Here is a 19,591-nt window from a genome sequence, read left to right as displayed (position 1 = left end):
AGAGCAGCAAAAGGGAAAGCTAGACTACATGTCAGGAAAGGCAAACAGAAAGATTACAGATTTTAACAGACAGTGCTCACAGAACAAAACAATCAATACTCAATACAGATTACATCATCACCCTTGTTTCTCCAGCTCATAGAGGACTGAGAGCAGCAGAAAATTTATTTCAGCAAACACACCAATTTCCCTAGTGCATCTTGAAAGAGGCAAGGCTATGGTCTCATCTTCACCAGTAAGACATATGCTTTAGTTACCTCAGCTCATACAGAAGTGGGCTTTGTTCCTGCAGATTAAAAAACTAAATCCAAGAAAAACAATTTTATAATGGTGTCACTAATAGTGTCCTTCTTGTACTTGGAGGTCAGGGGGAATAAAAAAAAAAAACAAAAACCACAAACCAAAACACACATCTAATTGTTTCGGTCATAAAGATGACAGAAAAATAATTTCTGTTAAAAGCAAGTTATATGATAGGAAAAAAAAAATACCAAAAGACAGACGTTCACTATCAAGCCTTGCCTGTCTCGAAATTGCAGGTTATGATCCCCACCTAGACAGCCCTTCTTCTGACATAAAACCAGAAAAAACACAACTTTCCTCCCCCATTTTAATTTAATAAGTATCACGTGGAAATACTTCTGGCTGGTCAAGAGATACTTCAGTGTAAATAAAAACAGAGCCAAGAAAAAACACATATGTTGTCATTCAGCTGACAAAGTGTCCTGATTTCAGCTGGGACAGAGTTAATTTTCTTCCTAGTAGCTGGTATAGTGTTATGTCTTGGGTTCAGTATGGGAAGAATGCTGATAACACACTGATGTTTTCAGTTGTTGCTAAGTCCTGTTTAGACTAAGTCAAGGATTTTTCAGCTTCTCATGCCCAGCCAGCAAGAAGGCTGGAGGGGCACAAGAAGTTGGGAGGGGACACAGCCAGGACACCTGACCCACACTGGCCAAAGGAATATTCCAAACCATGTAATGTCATGCCTAGTATATAAACTGGGGGGAGTTGGCTGGGGGGATTGCTGCTCGGGAACTAACTGGGCATTGGTTGGCAAGTGATGAGCAATTGCATTGTGCATCACTTGTTTTGTATATTCCAATCCTTTTATTATTATTATTGTAACTTTATTATTGTTATTATTATCATTATTAGTTTCTTCCTGTCCATTCTATTAAACTGTTCTTATCTCAACCCACGAGTTTTACCTTTTTCCTTCCAATTGTCTCCCCCATCCTGCTGGGTGGCGGGGGAAGTGAGTGGCTGCTTGGTGCTTAGTTGCTGGCTGGGGTTAAACAACAACACAAAGCTCATCCTGAACCATGTGCACAACAAATCAAACACTTTGTCTTCTCCACTAGAGAAGCACAACATTGCAGAAGAGTCCCAAGCACTCTGAATGCTTCCTTGCATGAAAGCTTTTCCCTTAGAACTGAGGCTTTCAGCACTTGCAGATTATGCCATGCAAAACCAAGATGAAGATGAGAAAACTGTTTTCAATAATAACACTGAGTGCTTTCCTTCCAGCAGAAAATCAGGCCTCCATGCAAATATAAGAATATGCTGCCTTACTTTCCTTAAAAAGTAAACTGAAGAGAAGCAGCATACCTTTTGAAATACAAGAACATTTTAAGTAGGGGTGTAAAAAGCACCACCCTCCAGGCCTTTCCCCTCAACAGTAGTAGAAGGTGTTGAACATGTCCTTTTTACAGCAGGTTACCAATACTTATCCAGATCCTGCAAGTCAATTTAACAATGCTCAGATGGTAGGCATCTGAACCACGGGGAAAGCAGCTTTCTTAACCAGGGAGCCTTCTTAGCCTTCTTCAAGTAGACTGTAGTATTAAGTCCTTGCTTTTACTCACAGGAATGATGAGAGCTCACCAGGACATGGGCAGATTTTACCAGCCTTCATTTTTGCCTTAGTGCAGTTTAAGAGATTGAAAAGAAAAAAGATTTTCAATACTGCAGGAATGGATTATTACAGAGCATTAAGCATTTGAGGTACGCCTGTAACCTGATCCATATATTGATGTCTCAAACACATTCCCCAGATTTTTTTGCTGGTACTCTCCATTTCACTTGCATTTCTGGGCTCATTTGCCTAGTTTGGGAATTAAGTCCCTAAGAACTCCTGGCAAGTAAGCTTTAACACTACCCTCCTACTGTTGAGATTTAATGGGAAAAATAGTATAAACTCAACCAATTCCAAAGTAAGTGAAACTAAGTGACTAAATGTTTTCCCTCAATTTAATAAGTGTATTGTTAACAATGGAAAACTCTGCCTCTAGCCTTTCCTTGGGCAGAGGCATCAGCCCCAACCCTATTTAAATTTTTGACAATCAGTTCCAAAATACTATAAAAAGGGAAATGGTTTGGTTTTGCAATAAATTTTTTCTACTTACTGGCCACAAATATTACAACCAAGTAGCAGTTGTGGCTTAGATTTAGATCTTTGCCACTTATGCAAAATAGTACGTGGGCATGGAAAAAAGAAAGCATTTCACCAGAAGAGGATTTTAGCTCCTGGGCACTGCAATACATGCATCGAATATTAGGTCTAAGGTTATGGACATTTTGAATATTTATAAAATTGCAATCTCTGACAAATTCCAAAGATCACAGAATGAACACCACAAAGGCAACTTCTTCAAGGCACAGGTTTTAAAAAAAACAAGACTTGTTACAATAACTGTTGCGCTTCATATTTACTTCTGATCATATGTAAAAGGATCAAACAATCCAAGAACTTTAGGAACTTCAGAGATTCAAACATTTCATTAGTGGAATAATGGCCATTGCTTCATTTACAGAATACTGCAAATCTGCAAACCAAATAAGAATTGCTAATCAATCTATTAGCTATAAGAAAATTAGTTTCTTTTACTGACTGCACTTATTCTCCCCCCCCCATCTCCCACATCCCCCCCCCCCCAAGATACAACTGGTTCTGGATTCTGAAGTTGCTTTGTCAGATCCTTTGAGAAAAAGGACTGCTAACCCAAAAGTTTAAACAGATTTCATTGACCAGAAAGCAGACCTGGTCATTGCAGTGTATACCTACTGCCTCCCTTTGCTCAGGTGGCAGCGGAGCTTCCCGCACCTCCACTGGGAGTTTGTAACACAGTTCATCTCATGGTCCCTCGCATGAGAAAAGGCCGGCACTGATTAAGCAGAACCCTGGCACAACCACATGCCAAGGAGGAAAGGATCTCTGATCCCCAGCATCTCTGCAGCTCTGGCATATATGGCAGTTCCTCTGGAATGAGAGGGAGAAGGCAGTTTTCTCTACGAGTTGAGAACAGAGGGAAACCAGTAAGAATTTGTCCTTAAGGAAAATGAACTTTTCAGGAGTATGGCTATAGACAATTAGATTCTAATAAGGAGAAGAAAATAGGAAAACAGTAATTCTCAGTGTTACATCAGCATTTTTTGGAGCTGGTTCTGTCTGCTGTAGTTACACACCTGGACTGCAGTTTCCCCATTTACAGATTTACTGACTTATTACAGTGTGAAGCCTCTCAACTTCTAGAAATTCTAGGCATTGCAATCAATTATTATTACTATCTTTTTAGAATGATAATGGTAATGGTGCCTAAGTATATTAAAACACATGAGAGTCTTCACATTGAAAAGCAGCACTTAGATTAGTGAAAGTATTACTCCTCTGCAGACCTAGAGCAGCCTTAGCTTTTCTCCATTACTTACACTTCTGTCTGAGTTGAGTACCTACACCCTCTTCTCAAAATATTAAAAACCAAGAGAAAAAATAACCAAGATCATTTGCCAACTTATTTCTGCAAGCAGACGTAAGACTATGCAACTGTAACTGTCAGTGTGTCAAGACTCTTAGCATAAATTAAGTGGGAAGGAAATTGGCTAGCAAAAGTCATTAAAATAAAATTCCAATGAAGGATTGCATTACCACTACACTAAATTACTAGAAGAGTATCCAAGATCCCTGCAGACATCCTGATGGACTCGCTCTTCTGTACTTCCCCCAGAATCTTGAAAGAGGTGATAAAGCAACAGAAGCACCTATTTCCCAGAAGAATCCTTCTGCCTTTTCCAAGATGCTTCACTCAAGAGATGCCAGGCTCAGATAGAAAAAGAAACTTACCCCCAAGTCCAACAATCCTGATGTGCACAGGCACTCACTTGCCCACATTACAGTTCACCTGCAGCGGGCTAGCTCTTCCATGGGGAAGGAGAACAATGAAAACCACTGTGCATTCCTCACTAGCCATGAGCACACAGACTAACAGCTAATGTACCTCAGTTGTGCTCACAGCAGTTTTCATAATAGCTTCTCTGTCTAAATATCTTTGATAAGAATGATTAACGACCCACATAGAGTGATTACTGGTTTTTGTTTAAGTTCACACTTCTGAAGCAAAGTGTTTTTGTAGTGCTGGACTTCCTGATGCAGAACTTCTGTGTTACAATGAAGGTATGCTTTATAGCATGAAAATTGTAGAAGCCACTCAAAAATTGGACACACCCTTGAATATACTTTCCCTACAGACAGGACTTCATTGTATTAGAAAGACTGCTTGTGTTATGCCATAGATTCATCTGTTTCAGCCATGTGTTAAAGTTCAGCTTCTCTTGGACAGCTAGCAGTGGCAGATAGTACAAAGGAAATGTCCATAAAAGGTTCATAGCATGAAATTCCCATAATAAATGCACGCCTGCCTTTTAGTAGTTAGCACTTCAGCAGTTCAGTGCTTCAGCCATCTAGCAGTGCTCTTTTCAAGGGACAGGGATTCACAGATCTAATTTGGTTGGTGCCATTGTCTCAGAAAGGCAACTGCTGTATGTATCACAGCAGCAAGGATGGCAACACCTTTCAGGTTCATGCTTTGCCTCCAGTTTCCTGTCCTATTGTTGGTGGCAGCAGTTCCCAGATTCACAGAAAGAGGATCAAATTCCATATTTCTGTTTTGGAAAGTAAATGGGGCAGATAAATCTTTTTCAAAAAAACCTGTATCCCATTAGACACGCAGAAACCGTAATTTTTTTTTTTTTTGATCTAGGACTCTTCTTCACAAGTCAAGTCCTTAAATTTTAAATAGCCTTGACAGTAAGCAGATTTGAACTTTTCTTCTAGGACAGCAGCTTAAGCTTTTAGCTGGAATGAACAACAAAGGGCTTTTGGTCACCTCAAATACCCCCAGTAACATTTCTATTATGAATAAGTTTCAGAAAGATTTGCTACAAAAACTGCATCAGTTAATACAAATATTCTTTAATATGTCTAGTAAGCGTAAGCCTTTGAAACCAGCTGCTTGTGAAACAATGATAAGCAATATGTTGATCACACCTAGGAGCACAAAACAGTAAAATGCATTTCTGTCTTCCCAGACTTTGTTTTATTCATTCTCTACTACAAGTTTTTTGTATGTGGGTTTGGTTGGGGGTTTTTGTTGTTTGGTTACATTTTGGGGGGGAGGTTTTTTGGTTGGGTTTTTGGGGGTGGGGGGTTTTTTTTTCAGAATTGCTTTTCCCACCAATATTGTTTTTAGAAATAAAATATTCATTCTAAAGTGCAGTTCTAAGAGAACAAAATAGAAAAAGCATAACTAGGATACAGGTTGGGATCCCAGGATTAGAGAAACTGAGGAAGCAGAAAGAAAAGAATAAAGACAAAAAACTAGCTGCAAATAAATCAGTTCAGAAATTGGCAGTATCTTTTGATTACATCCAAAAGAATAGGTCAAAATGAAGCATTTAATCTAAAAAAGTGGCAATACTCTGAAAACAAAAGGCGATTACCCTGAGATTATTTTTGCGTTTTCTGTTCTGTACTGTTTGATCTTTCACAGCAATTTGCCCTGTGATTACTGTCTAATATTGTTTTTGAGGTAGTTTACTGCTTAGAACAACTGCAAGACATCTGACTTGTTATCAGCTGAAGAGTCAGCATTAAAGCCCTAGCTGTCTTTATTGCATCAGTGAAGCTACAGAAACCACGTAGGGTAGGCAAGGCTCTAAATGACAGTTTAACCATTGTTTCATTTCACCATTCACAGACTACTTAAGTCGCTACGTTTTAATCAATGCATCTTTGAAAAAACTCTCAAAACATATGCTAAATCCCACTGTGGATATTACCAAGGGTACTGTGAGAAGTTTAAAACAACTGGTGTCCAAAAAGCTCAGAAAAGCAGCAAGAAAACTGTTTCAGAAACATAGGCAGGAGCCCCCCACCTCAGAGCACTGAGGACACTACCTTTCTTCCAACAGTGGCCATCATTTAGATAAATTTAACCTTTCCCCCACCCTTTATGCTGAAACCCAAGCTCATCCAAAAGCCAGTAAGTACCCCAAGACTGAAAAGATTTTCACTGCAGCAGGTGCAACATCTGGGGCTACAATTTGACAAAAAATTCCACTTCAAAAAATTCCCTCTGTCACAACTGTATCAGACTGCTAGGCAAAGTGTACATTTGGATAGTCTATGCAGAAATACCAAGCGGCTCTTCAATTGCCTATGCCTCTCAGCCCGGAAAGGCAGGTGCCTTCTGTCCTGCCTACATTAAAGAAATCTCTGCACATGTTCCTCTCACAGGCATTCCTAAGAGACAAGAAGCAAACAAAAAACTGAAGATGGGAAACATAAGAGGACACTAAGGACACTGTATTCTCAGACTCCTACAGAAGACTTACCTTAGGAATTTGAGAGATTATACATTATTCTAGAAACTGCCAGTTACAGTGATAAAGATTTATTACAAAGAAGACCCCAATGCTTATCTTTTTAACTAATACAGAGCAAATGGAAAAAATGTATATTGCTTGTATACTGCTATGCGTCACTCTTGTGTACGTGCTCAACAACATCTGCCTACATAAAAACTTACTAGCCTGAAGAAACTGAACCATCCCTTCAAATTGATTTTATACTATGATTTTATTAAACAATAAGTAAAAATTAAAATTCACTTATTTAATAAAAATCTCCCTTTAGAATTACATTTCTTTTCTAACGCAATTGGTTTTTTGCTTTCAGCATCATCAGAATTAAACCAAACTCATCCAAAAAGTGAAACTAAATTCAGTCAAGAACTCTACTTCTGGACTAAGAGAGGTCACAGTAGTCAGGTATCATTACTCCAAGTTCCCTCACCAGCTGTAACTGCTAGATCCTCACATTACTCTACAAATTCACATTAAAAACATGTCTCTTGACCTGCTGGCTCACTTTCTTCTGAGCAACTTTTCAACTCTAAAATAAGTTCAATAGCCTGCAGCTAGTCATTTGAAGTCAACACCACTGACTAAGTACATTAGAAGCAAATTAAATACAGATAAAAAGGTAAGAAACAAGGACTTGTATCATTTCTCCCTGCTAATAAAACATGCTTGCAGACAGAGGAGACACAGAACGGGGAGCTCCTCTTCAGCGTCAGAAGCTGCATGCACCTATAATACTTCAGGCAGGTATTTAATTAAATATTCACACTGGATTAAAAGGCCTACCTCATATTGCAAGAAAATGGTTAACAAAGCATGAAGAGTTTCCAAAAAGCACAAAACAAGGTTTGAAGTGTTTATAGGGTAAAAGGACAGTATGAAACACTCTATTTCCACCAACATGTGGGCTTAAACCACTGGCACTTATAGAATTACAATAAAGGTGTAATAAGCTTACCTTGAAACCATTTTTGTATGATTTTGTTTAAGAAAGAAGCGACTAGGCAATTTTTCAAGTGTTAAAGAGACTTGGAAATGTTTTCTCTAGTAATAAACACATGACTTACTAGCCTTTTCAGCAACTCAGGCTTTCCTCGGTGAGGACAGATTAGCTCTTCAGATCTACCACACAGGACTTCACTGTCCTGCTGAAAATCGGCTTTTGGTCAGGCAAGAAGACCTGAACTCTGTTCAGGCTAGCCCAGCTCATTTTTGGTTACATACCTTTTTTGATTTACAGAACATGAGCTTCTTTATAGCTGTCTGCCTATAAGCAAACAGCAGCACACCACAAAACCCGCTGAAACGCACTCCTGGCCAGCATTACAGGCAGCACGCACACTAGAGAACTTGCATTCAAGTGAATTCCTACACATCGGGAGGCCCCTTGTTCAGCTCAAGCATCTAAGACTAAAAGTTAGTGATGAACTATGAGGACTAAAATGGTTGGAAGGCCAAGATCTCTTAAAAGTGTTAGAACGTAACAGGTCTTAAAATCTTAAGGTATTAAAACAAATTATAGCTTCTTTCCATGCAGGTACAAATCAGGTGGGTAGATAACCACTGCCACAGAGCATGAGAAAAGCAAAGGGAAACTGTGATATTTTCCAGGTTTACAACAGTGCTTAAGAATTTTAAAGTCTGTAGATTATCTATAAGCAGCTCAGTAGTTTTAAAAAGCAGCATTCAAATTCTAATACTTTGAAAAGAACCATCATGCACTATTAAAAGAGGTTCTTGGTTACCTTTTGTGGTGTTCATACAGACTTATTTATGGGGCACTGTCAAACCAAATAACAGAATCCCCATGCACCCAAGCAATACAGAAGCAAGGGAAATTCAGTTGCAGAAATACATGCTAGACGCCCACATGATTTAGAGATGTTTCCAAATACTGACTCAGATACTCCTGTGAATCACATCTGAGCTTTCAGTTGGGTTAAGCACCTGAAATTTTTTTCTTGTTTAAAACATTACTTACAAACCAGTTATCAGTTATTAACAATGTACTGCAAAACTTTTAACCATGAGTGAGGAGCTCCAATGATATATGAGAACACCTTTTTCAGAATCAATTGACTGCACTGCTCCAAGTGCTCAGAGTTCCCCATATTTTCCTTTCTGAATACCAACCTATTCCAGGTCCCCAAATAGACTGGGGACTAAACAGTTTCTAATTTGAGAAAATTAATTTCAGTTAGACCAGGACATACAACTGCAGCAAGTACAGCATGAGTTTGTATTTACAGATGTTAGGCAGGATGCATTTCTCTCAAGCATGATTAAAATCTCTGCCTAGATTAATCATTACTGTGTCTCTGAAATCAAACTGCAACGCTTGCAGCTGTTTGCTGAACCAATATTTAACTGTGTGTTTCAGAAGTCTGCTGTGCCAAGTCCTCTGATGTTTGCCTGAAACTTTAGGGCAATCACTACTGTACCCTCACAGTCCTGTCCCCAAAGAACAAAGCCAGTAAGAGGTAAAGGTTTCAGAAAAAGCCTGCAGCATTCACCAGAAAAATTGCCACATTGTGACCTACTCATTAAGACAGCTTGTAGTCACACAATAGTACTGCCTCTATGAGAGCAGAGATTAGAAAAAGCACTAATTATCCGAATAATTGGAGAGGCACAAAGTTTCAGCTAAGGTTCTCTAATGAACTTCAAGCCTTTTCAGACTCACCACACTATTACAGGTTGTGCATTTCAACGTACCAGCTGTACAGGCCAGTCTAGAAGCAAATGCAGAACTAGCGAAGCAAACTACCTGCATGTTAAAATGATGCTACTTAAAATAAAACTTGACCTGTAAAATATAGAATGGAATAGTTGTACCACATTGAAGTCCCAAACACTGGTAATAGTAATAGGAAAACAAGTGCTCAATAGCATGCTAACTGAAGACAGCTGGGAAGGAATCTAAAATGCAGCAGAACAGATCCTCAACACTGAATTCTGCTAAATTCTGTTACTTGAGTAACCAACATCAAATGTTTTGGGATCTCTTAAACTTTTTTAGAAACTTTATGAAAGCCTAATAACCGAACCATTTCTATGTTTTATTTTATGAAGACAAGCGAGGAAACTATTATACCAACATAAATGTATTACCATTATATCATATGAAGCTTCTTTACTCTAGAGGAGGGCAAAGTTTTATGGGTTCTAATGTACCCAAACCTACAGCTATTTTAGGCTTTTCTGTTGACAGCGTAGAAAAGTACAAGGCCCTGTAAAGTTACAAACTGGGCATGTTAAACAGCAGCTCAAATACGCAAAGCTCAGTCATTAAACCTGGCCAGAGAACACCCAGCACTTGAACTAGACATTAGTCACCTGCAGTTTAACGCAGTGTGCACACTAGCAGTAATGCCCTATCCCACTTTAAGTTAAAAAAAAAAGTTCTGCCTGGACAGAAGCATTTTTGAGAGAGAGGAGAGAGAAAGAGAGAGAGAGAATGAATGACAGAACTGGATTAAGTCATACAACATTTAAAGTTTCTCCTTTACAAATCTCCATCTTCCATTATCTAGGAAATGTTTTAAACTGGACACCACGCAAACTTTTCTTGTACCAGCAACCTTTACAGTGACAGAAAGCATCAAAGAAGTCAGAGAAGAAAGTTTGAACTTCTGCTTCCTTACAAATTACTAGAAAATTTGGCAGCTTGACAGAATGTGACAGAGCTGTTGATATAAAAATTAGAATTCAACAACCATATACAAACTTCAAAGAATATGGTCTAGTTATTTACAACAAGGAAGATGCTTAATTGTGTATTCCATAAGCAACCATTTTCAGAAGACAAATACAGGGCTATTAAGGGAAAAAATTACAGTACTGCTGAAAGAACTGTGCTGTAACTAGGTAAGCACTAATTACATTATATTATTGTATGGTACTGCAATATTCAATTACTGAATTAAATCTTAACCCCCCAAAAGAATTAATGCAGTGGAGGATATAAAACATTTAAGCTTAATTCTCAGCTCTGATGAAGTTGTAGGACAAGATGAACCACCTCATCAGTCATGGCCTTACTGCTGCACAAAGATGAATTGTATAGGCTCTCCAGGGAATCCCAGGATTTAAATCAGAACTAGCAGGAACAATAGATGTAATGGCCTTATATCAACTGTCTTTCTTTTGGAAACTGCACATATAATCATAACAAAGAAAAAAAAGTCCTCATACAGAAGAGGGAACCAGTTTAAAGCTATCCTAAGAGAATTTTTATAGTTGTTCTTGAAAATTAGCCATTTTGTTGTATCAGCCAGGAAAACAAAACACTATGCTTGAATTGAACTAGAATCGAGAGGACAACTTATTTTTGCTCTGAACATGGAGAACTGCAGTCTCAGAAGGCTGGGAAAAGCAAAGCAAGTCCAAAACCTACTGTGTATAAACAGAGATACCATATGAATACACAAAATAAAAGCACAACAGTTCCCTTGCCAAGGAGGAACAGATGGCAACTCAGAGCAGAAGTCAGTAACACAACGATAAGTCATAAGAAAACGTGCGTCAACCAGTTGTACCCTAGTCCCACTTTTTACAAGAATGGGACTGAATGATTTCACCTGGGCAAGTCCCACTTGCAGAAACCCCAGGTCAGGCATGGCTGCCCATCCCCAGAAGCAGCTGTTTTGCTCGGATTCCCAAGGGACCTCCCTCAAGCTGCACAGCCTACCTTCCTACCACCTCCTCCTCCTTCCAGCCACCTACTTTGCACATTGGAAACCCCTCCTGTATAGTGGCTTCCTTTAAGGGGCAGGGCCCAGGGGAAGAGCTGCTCTAAAACATAGGAGAAAATTAGAGTTTGTACAGACAAAAAAAAAATTGTTCACACGTACAGAGTCGCTGGTTTGACTTTACCCAGCACACTTACTATGAGCACGCACCCTCTTATTAGCAGCACCCAGGATGGCTCACATGCCCTTCATACCATACCATGTCCTGAACGTCCCTTCGCAACTACACAACAGCTAGATCAGCCAGCATAAAGGCAGGTCCCTACAAGAAGAGTTGTCCCTTGTGCCCTTCTCCTCTTACTGTGGGTCTCACACAAGACCATCTGTCAAAATTAAATTATTCTGGTCTTAACTGCCTTTTTTTTTTTTTTTTTTTTTAACAGAGGTTTCTTACCCATATGAAGCTCAAGGAGAAAGACTACTTTGGAAGAAACAATAAGGCTCAGAACTTAAATTAAATTTTCCAGTAAGCAATATGCATATATATTTTCTTTTCAGTATCACTTAAATTTTGCTTATTGGACTACTACAAGATTGCTTTGGGTTTTTAACTTTATATTACTTGGGAAGCTCCTTTCCAATCATAAATCCCTGAGAAAGCAGGAATATAACAAAAGAAAGTGACAGCACAAGCTTTGATTTTTGCCCCCTCAGAGAAGTTTAAAGTGAATTTGAATGACCTTGTAATTGTGAAATATGCTTTGAAATATAAGAGGTTTGGCTTTAAATGCTGAACACTACAACAGTTAGTTACTTTAACTAATTCCAGATATCTAAATGTTGATCTGTCCTACTGCAGTGCTGGTTGAAACAAGTCACTCCCACTATTTTACAGTCTCTATTACCTGCTTTTGTAATGTTTTGCAAGACTATTTCCAACACCATCAATGTTGCAATTGCTTGTAAATCTAATACAGGTGGGAACCCACATATTTAAAACAGCAAAGTTCTCCTATCATTTTTCTCTATTTTAATCTCTGTAAACTCTGAAATTTGCCACATGTCCTAATCAAATAAGGAGTTTTATAAAAAACAGAAGAATGTGTGGATATTGAATAATCTCAGGAGCTCTTTCAAGACCTGAAAGTCAGAGAGGTTCTAGAAGACGATGACAATTCACAGAGGAAAACCTTGAAAGAATGGAATAAAATAAACTTTTTTACAAAGCTACAGTTATAGAATCATAGAATCATTTAGGTTGGAAAAGACATTCAAGATCATCGAGTCCAACCATTAACCATGCCCACTAAACCATGTCCACTAAACCATGTCCAGTTAACTGCAAAGACTTCTTGCCAAAATAATACCAATATATGAAGAGATTCTACCACAGTGAAAATCTGAATTGCTGAATCTATAGACCAGATGAAGCTTACGACATCTGATACCAGAATTCCTTCTCGTTAGCTACTGTAATCATGTTTTTAAATGACCACCTCTGGTAATGAGTCTCTGATGACTCAATGCCTAGGTGCCTAAAATAACTTTGAAAAACTGAGTCAGAGGAATCATTATCCAAGCATAGCATCATATAGATTCTCACCAGCTCTCCAGCTTCCCAGCACAGAAATGAGAAGCCCTGCACTAGTAATTGCTGCAATGTAACATACCCACTTATCACTGAACTTTTAAAAGATCATCAGGTCAGACAAAGACAAAAGAAGAGAAAACCTATATCTTAATAAGACTGTATCAGTTCTTGTGCTCATCCTAACATCTCACTCTGTCAATAGGTCAGGAATCCATAGTAAATTTTCATTACCAAACATTTTCACCTTCTCTAGTCATCTCATTGCCCCTTAAAAAAAAAACAAAAAAAACAACAAACTGCCAAACCAAAATAATCCAAAAAGTCCCAGGAAATATTTTCACATCTACTTAATTATAGCTTAAAAAAACCAAACAACTTTTCATACGATAAGGCCATAAAAGCAAAATTAAAACTTTACCTAATTAGTTTTGTTCCATCACATCCTACACATATAAATTGACCATGATCTCATTCTTTGTATACAGCTTGCTTTGCTGAATTTAAATAGTGGAACACACTGAATGGATTATGAAGTGATTTGCATAGTAGAAGTTCATCCCAACTCACAGATATATTAAGATTCATTAACTGAATGTTCTCTTAAGATTTGATTTCCTAGAAAAGTCTACTTTCAAAGTTAGGACAATTCAGAAGGCAGACTTGCAGAATGCAAAGTTTGGGTATTTTGGAGGGTTTAGCACAGAGGGATGCTTTACTTCCCAGCTGCAAATCAGAACAAAGAATTGTTTCTGCCTGATTCATAATGCAAACATACAAACAGCTTCGTGATGGTACAAAGGAAAATGTGAGACTTCTTTGGGGGAGCCTTACACTACTAAGAGCAATAAAGAATCAAAAAGAAAGATGAAAGGAAGGATACACACTTAAGAAAAATAATCTTTTTTTGAAGTCTAATGTGCTGTTACTTTTCCCTACGTGAAGTTTTCATATATAAATCATGATCTTCCCTCACCACAACTACAAGAACCATGCTAAATTCAACTATACCTGGTTAGTGACATTCACGAGATAATCCAACATGATCAGATGGACAAAAAAAGCCTTGAACAACATCTCCGTATTGTAGAAGAATTGCTAAGCTAAGCTATAACTTCTTTTAAGAATAGAATATTCAGTCTAAGCTTTCATCTCAAGGGACTTCTTCCCACAAAAAAGGGCCCAGTCCTACAAACAGAACCAGGTAAATGAGTTCTTAAAGTAGACAAACCAACATAATGGTGGGATACAGGTGCCCCTAAAGTTACAAAGAAAAGTTTGTTGCTATTGACACTAAGAGGGACCTAACCTGATGAAGCTTATCAATACCTGCCTTGTGAAATAACTAGCTTGCGAAACTAATGTCACCAACTTCAACAGCGTTACTCCTGTAACTCACGAGTTAATCAGCTCTAGTTCCAACCTCAACTTTTAAATTAAAACCCCCACTGCACATTAGCAGCACAGATTCCAGAAGAACTGTCTTGACAACCAGCATGCATGTAACCTATCAAAGTCTCTTAATATCATCACCTCCTTCTGAAATTAGGATTTCACAAATGGCAAAACATCAGCCTTTTTAAAAAAAGGACTTGCCTACATTTTAAAATAATAAATAACTCTAAAAATACACTGAGGTAGGCAGCATGTTATTTAAAAGCCAGCATATCACTTCCTGACATTTCTAGCTCTCCCTATTCAATGAAATTCAAAAACAAAAGAAAGGGCAGGAGTAAAGCTGGGACTTGGCAAACTCTAATGGGGAAAGAAGAGGAAAGGCCAAAGAAGTCACGAAGGAACAAATAGAAGAATGAGGATCTCATCTGCAGCTTTTGCAAGCAAGTATCACAGAAACACATTTACAATATTGCATTTTCTTTGTGACTGAGTTTTGAAAAATTTTTTAAGCTTTATTCTTTTAGCGTTAGGCACTTTTTGCCTTCTTTTGTAATGCAGTTAAGAATAAGGAATTAGTAAGCTCAACTTTGTTTCTGAAGAAAGCATCCAAAATAAAATATCTAGCTTAATGCATCAGTTCTTAAACACGGATATGAAATTGTCTACTTCTGAAGCCAGGTTCAGTTAAATTACTGTAAAACTTTGGAAGTTAGCATCTCTTAAACAATCCTTTTGTTTTGTTTTGATTGTTTTTTCACTTGCTTCAGTTTTTAGAGCATGCGACCTTGAGCAAGCCTTTAGGGAATCACAAAATCCACTGTCAAGTTACAGTAAGGATCTAGCCAACCAAAGAACTGCCACCAGAAGTCTCAGATCCTCCATTTCCCATTTATAGTTCCACCCTTCACCATGAAAGTCTCCCCCTCCCCACTTTGCCACCCCACCCAACCTTTTGCATCAGCTCTGAGCAAACTTTCAGCTACTGTAGCTCCCTAGAACTGAAGAAAATGGCCCCACTGTCAAAGGCAGGCCTGACAAGTGTTGGAGTCACATCCTGGGACGTACAGGCAGCACAGGATGAGGAACAAGGAAGGAGAAGGAGCAATGGTGACTGCTCGCTCAGCTCACAGCATCAGACCCAGCCTCCACGGGGCCTACAGCCACCCATGACTCATTTCAACAGAGGACTCCCTACGAAGTTGCCAGTTAACAAATATGCTAGGAAGGCATCGGTAAAGGCCTTTCTACATGAAAATAGTAGTTCTTTCCCCTAAAAGCTTTTATTATTTCAGTCAGAAATCTGCTGAGTTTGAATGGTACAGAGAAGAGCCAGCACATTACACGACTGTAGACCACATCTTCATACTGGAAAACTCTAGGAACTTGATTGCTGTGGTTTTGTCCTGGTTTCAGCTGGGATGTAGTTAGCTGTCTTCCTAGTAGCTGGTACAGTGCTATGTTTTGAGTTCAGTATGTGAAGAATGTTGATAACACTGATGTTTTCAGTTGTTGCTCAGTAGTGTTTAGACTACAGTCAAGGATTTTTCAGCTTCTCATGCCCAGCCAGGGCACCTGACCCAAACTGGCCAACAGTGTATTCCATACCATGTGACGTCCCATCTAGTTTAGGAACTGGGAAGTGGGGGGGGCAGGGATTCGCCGCTCGGGGACTGGCTGGGTGTCGGTCGGCGGGTGGTGAGCAATTGCCCTGCGCATCATTTGTACATTTCAATCCTTTTATTACTACTGTTGTCATTTTATTAGTGTTATCATTATCATTATTAGTCTCTTCTTTTCTATTAAATCGTTCTTATCTCAACCCAGGAGTTTTACTTCTTTTCCTGATTTTCTCCCCCATCCCACTGGATGGGGGGGGAAGTGAGTGAGCGGCTGCGTGGTGCTTAGTTGCTGGCTGGGGTTAAACCACAACAGGTTTATCAAAGTGGGAGACAAGAAAACTGCCCAAGGTTTTTTACAAGCCAGCTGTGGAAGAAATCCCTATTTCTCCTCCACCCCACAGGAAACCTAACACTTTGATACAAGCAAATCTTGTAGTAAATCTTCTAGACAAAAGTATAAAATTGGAAACAAAAGCTGGGCAAATTTAGATTCAAAATAAAGAAGCATCAACAGCGAGAGAGTTGATGGTTTAAAAAAAAAAAAAAAGAAAAAAAGACAGACTGGATTTTCCATCACTGAAAGCATTCAAATCAAGACCAAATTTTCCCCCAGCCCTCTTTGGAAAGTATATTCCAGTTTAAACAGGAATTAATTCAGGAAGCACTAATACCCCGTGCAGCGCAGGCTACGCCTGACTGTCAGTCACCCCTACCAGCTATATAGGATGTGACACCATTAAAGTTTGAGAAATTCATACTCCAGATGACTAATTATAGTTCAGTTTTGTTAACATTTTCACATACAATACAAATACACTTTGCATATTTCTTTTAAAAATAGGCTATTTGGGAAGGAATGCAAGCAGAAGGTAAGAAGTTTGTTTACAATTTAAAAAACAAAATTTACTTTCCAAGTGAAATGGTGATTGGTTAGCTGGCTGAGCTCCTAAAAACTGTTTCTTGAGTCAGTTACTCCCATAGACTGTTAAAAAAAAAAGTATCCTTTATTATAGCTGACATTTGCACAAGTTTAACAAAATCCAAACCAGGGCAATTTGCAGAGAGCAACCTCCCTCCTGGGTAAAGCTCGCAGAAAATAAAGTAAGCTTCTCTTCAGTATTGCTCTCAGTTACTAGCATATCAAAGGGATAACAATAAAATATCAAGTCTTTACTGGCTATCACTTCCCAATTTTAACCTTCAAGTTAAAGTAAATTACCATAACTTGCAATATGTGGAATGAAAAAACTTGGACCACCTGATTTCAAGCCAGTCCTGGTTAGGAAGTTAGAAATTATACACCCTACAGTCTGAGGCCATAATGACTTGAAAAAATTATTTCAAGAAAAGCAAAGTGAAAGTTTCCAAATGTATGAATAAAATGGCTTCATGTGTTTGGCATGAGGATACTGCACCTCAAAGTGAGGAGAGAAACAGTGAACTGTTTTAGTACAGTATCTGCTTAGCATACTGTGTATTATGTAGCATATGCGTAGACAGAAGTAATTTTCTTTTTCTTGCTACCTGCAATAGTTAGGGTGATTACATATTAATCATATACACATCCCACAAATCAGTGGAAATGACCAATATTAAAACCGAATACATCAACAATATTCTAAAACCTCAACAGAACATAAATTTCACTACATTAGTACTTCTTTAACTGCCTAACTGATTTTGAAGCCTAAAACCAACTTCTCCCTGCTTCTGAAAAAGTTTACTAAAACATGAGTACCCATCAACTTATGTGGCTACAGAGACAGCTACCTAGACATTAAATTTGACACATTCAAGATGCAGAATTTCTCCAGCGCCAAGAAGCGCAACACAAATAGTGCACTCTATGAGAACCGCCTCAGTAAAAGGAAGTTTTTAAACTGCTGGCCAAGTTCATGGAATCAGGTGACTCAAAGTATTACTTCAAATACCAAAAAAGCCTGCTGCACTCTTTTGACAACTTACGGATGACATTTACTGGTGGATGTTAACTCACGCCTACGCAAGCAGAGATGCTTTCATCAACCAATATAGTAAATAAACATTGTTAATTTAGAAAGAGACCACTTTCAGATAGGATGGGCTAATTTTAACCGTTGCATTAAATAGCAGATACTGTTGAAGAACTGAACAAAATAATTTCACTTCCTGCCTTTTCTTTTTTTGTTTTTAATCAGACCCTACTATTAACAGGTCGCACCCTACGGACCGCGGGCTCCCACGGGAGACCCAGCACACCTATCCCCCGGATCCCACCCCAGGCGGTCTGCCATCAGCTGCCCTGACGCGACGGGGCGGCCGGGGGGGTGTGAGGCAGCCGGGACACCCCGTCCCGGGCCCGGGAGGCAGGGCCCGGGCCTTCCCCCGCCACCGCCGCGGTCTGCCGGCCACCGCCGATTCGCCGGGCGCGGTGGAAGCGGGGCAGGGACGCCCGGGCTGCAGGAGCGGCCAGCCCTCGGCCTCCGCCGGCTTTTCGGCCTTACGCTCGCTCCGGGCGAGCCGGCGGGCGGCTGGGCCAGGAGGGGAGACGGCGGGGCAGAAGCAAAAGCAGAAAACAACTTTCCCCTGCCCCGGAGCCGGCGCTGCCCCGCCGAGCCCTCCGCGCCGCTCAGAGGGGCCGGGCAGCGGCGGCGAGGCCCGAGCGCGGCGCGGCGGGAGCGGGCGGCCCCCTCCTCCTTCCCTCCCTCCCTCCCTCCCTGCCGCGGCGGGCGGCGAGGGGCAGGCCCCGGGGAGGGGACTGGCTCCCCCGACCCCCGAAACGCAGCCCGTCCCGCGCGGGGCCTCCCGCCCGCCGCCGCTGCCGCCGCCCGCCGAGCCCCTCCGCGGGGCCTGCTCGGCGCCCGGGGGCTCGGCGTAGGGGGCGCCCCGGCGCCGCCTCACGACCCCCCGATCCGCGCCGGGGGCTGCTCACCTTGGTGGCCATGGCGCTGCTGGTGCGGGCTGGGCTGCCGGTCTCCCCTCCCCGCCGCGGGCCGCGGCTGCTCGGTCGGTGTGTCCGGCCCGCCCGCCGCCGCCGCTGGGCCGCGCAGGCGGCTCCTCCTCAGCGTCCCCCAGTCGCCGCCGCCGCCGCCGCCGCCGCCTGGGGGCCGTTGGGCGGCTCAGCAGCAAGCCCCGGCGCTGGGCAGGCGGGGGCTGATGTAGCCGCACGGCGGTGCCCCCTCCCCACACCCCCTGCACGCCCCTTCCCCCGGCACGGCACGGCTCGAAACGGCAGCGGGTCTGTCCCCAGCCTCTCCGTCAGGGCCGGAGGGAGGGACCCGCGGCGCGGCGGGGAGCCCCGGGGGAGCCGCCCCCCTCGGTCCCCGGGGTGCGGAGGGGGGCGGACGTGCCCCCGCGGCCGCCGGGTTGGGACCGGCCCCCCCCCCCCCCCCCGGTGCCCTCAGCGGCTTCGCTTCGTAGTCAGCGTTTGCTCTCAAATTCCCGCTCGCGTGGGGGAGAGGACCCGCAGAAAGGCATTATCTGCCCCTCGCTTGCTTTTGAACAGAAATTTCGAAGCAACTGTACGGCAAGGAAAGCAATTTTTCCTCGGCCAGGCTCCCTCTGCAGCTGTTCGTGGGATGTGTGTCGTCCCTGACCTCCTCTTCCAGCCGGGCCTC

The 19,591-nt window shown here is 41.3% G+C and overlaps 1 protein-coding gene across 1 annotated transcript in view; it reads right to left on the bottom strand.

The window, feature by feature from the left end:
• The window catches only part of SNX9 (sorting nexin 9), a 64,695-nt gene extending 45,642 nt beyond the window's left edge, over positions 1-19,053 (bottom strand). Inside the window, exon 1 of the mRNA XM_069787096.1 lies at positions 18,907-19,053. Within this exon, the coding sequence (XP_069643197.1) occupies positions 18,907-18,918 (12 nt within the window). The 5' untranslated portion in view covers positions 18,919-19,053. The remainder of the gene's footprint in view (positions 1-18,906) is intronic.
• Between the last annotated feature and the right edge of the window lie 538 nt (positions 19,054-19,591).

Source organism: Haliaeetus albicilla, chromosome 7, assembly GCF_947461875.1.
Source record: "Haliaeetus albicilla chromosome 7, bHalAlb1.1, whole genome shotgun sequence".
NCBI classification, from domain to species: domain Eukaryota; kingdom Metazoa; phylum Chordata; class Aves; order Accipitriformes; family Accipitridae; genus Haliaeetus; species Haliaeetus albicilla.
Note: the sequence above shows the minus strand (reverse complement) of the source record. Positions and strands in the feature narration are given on the sequence as shown.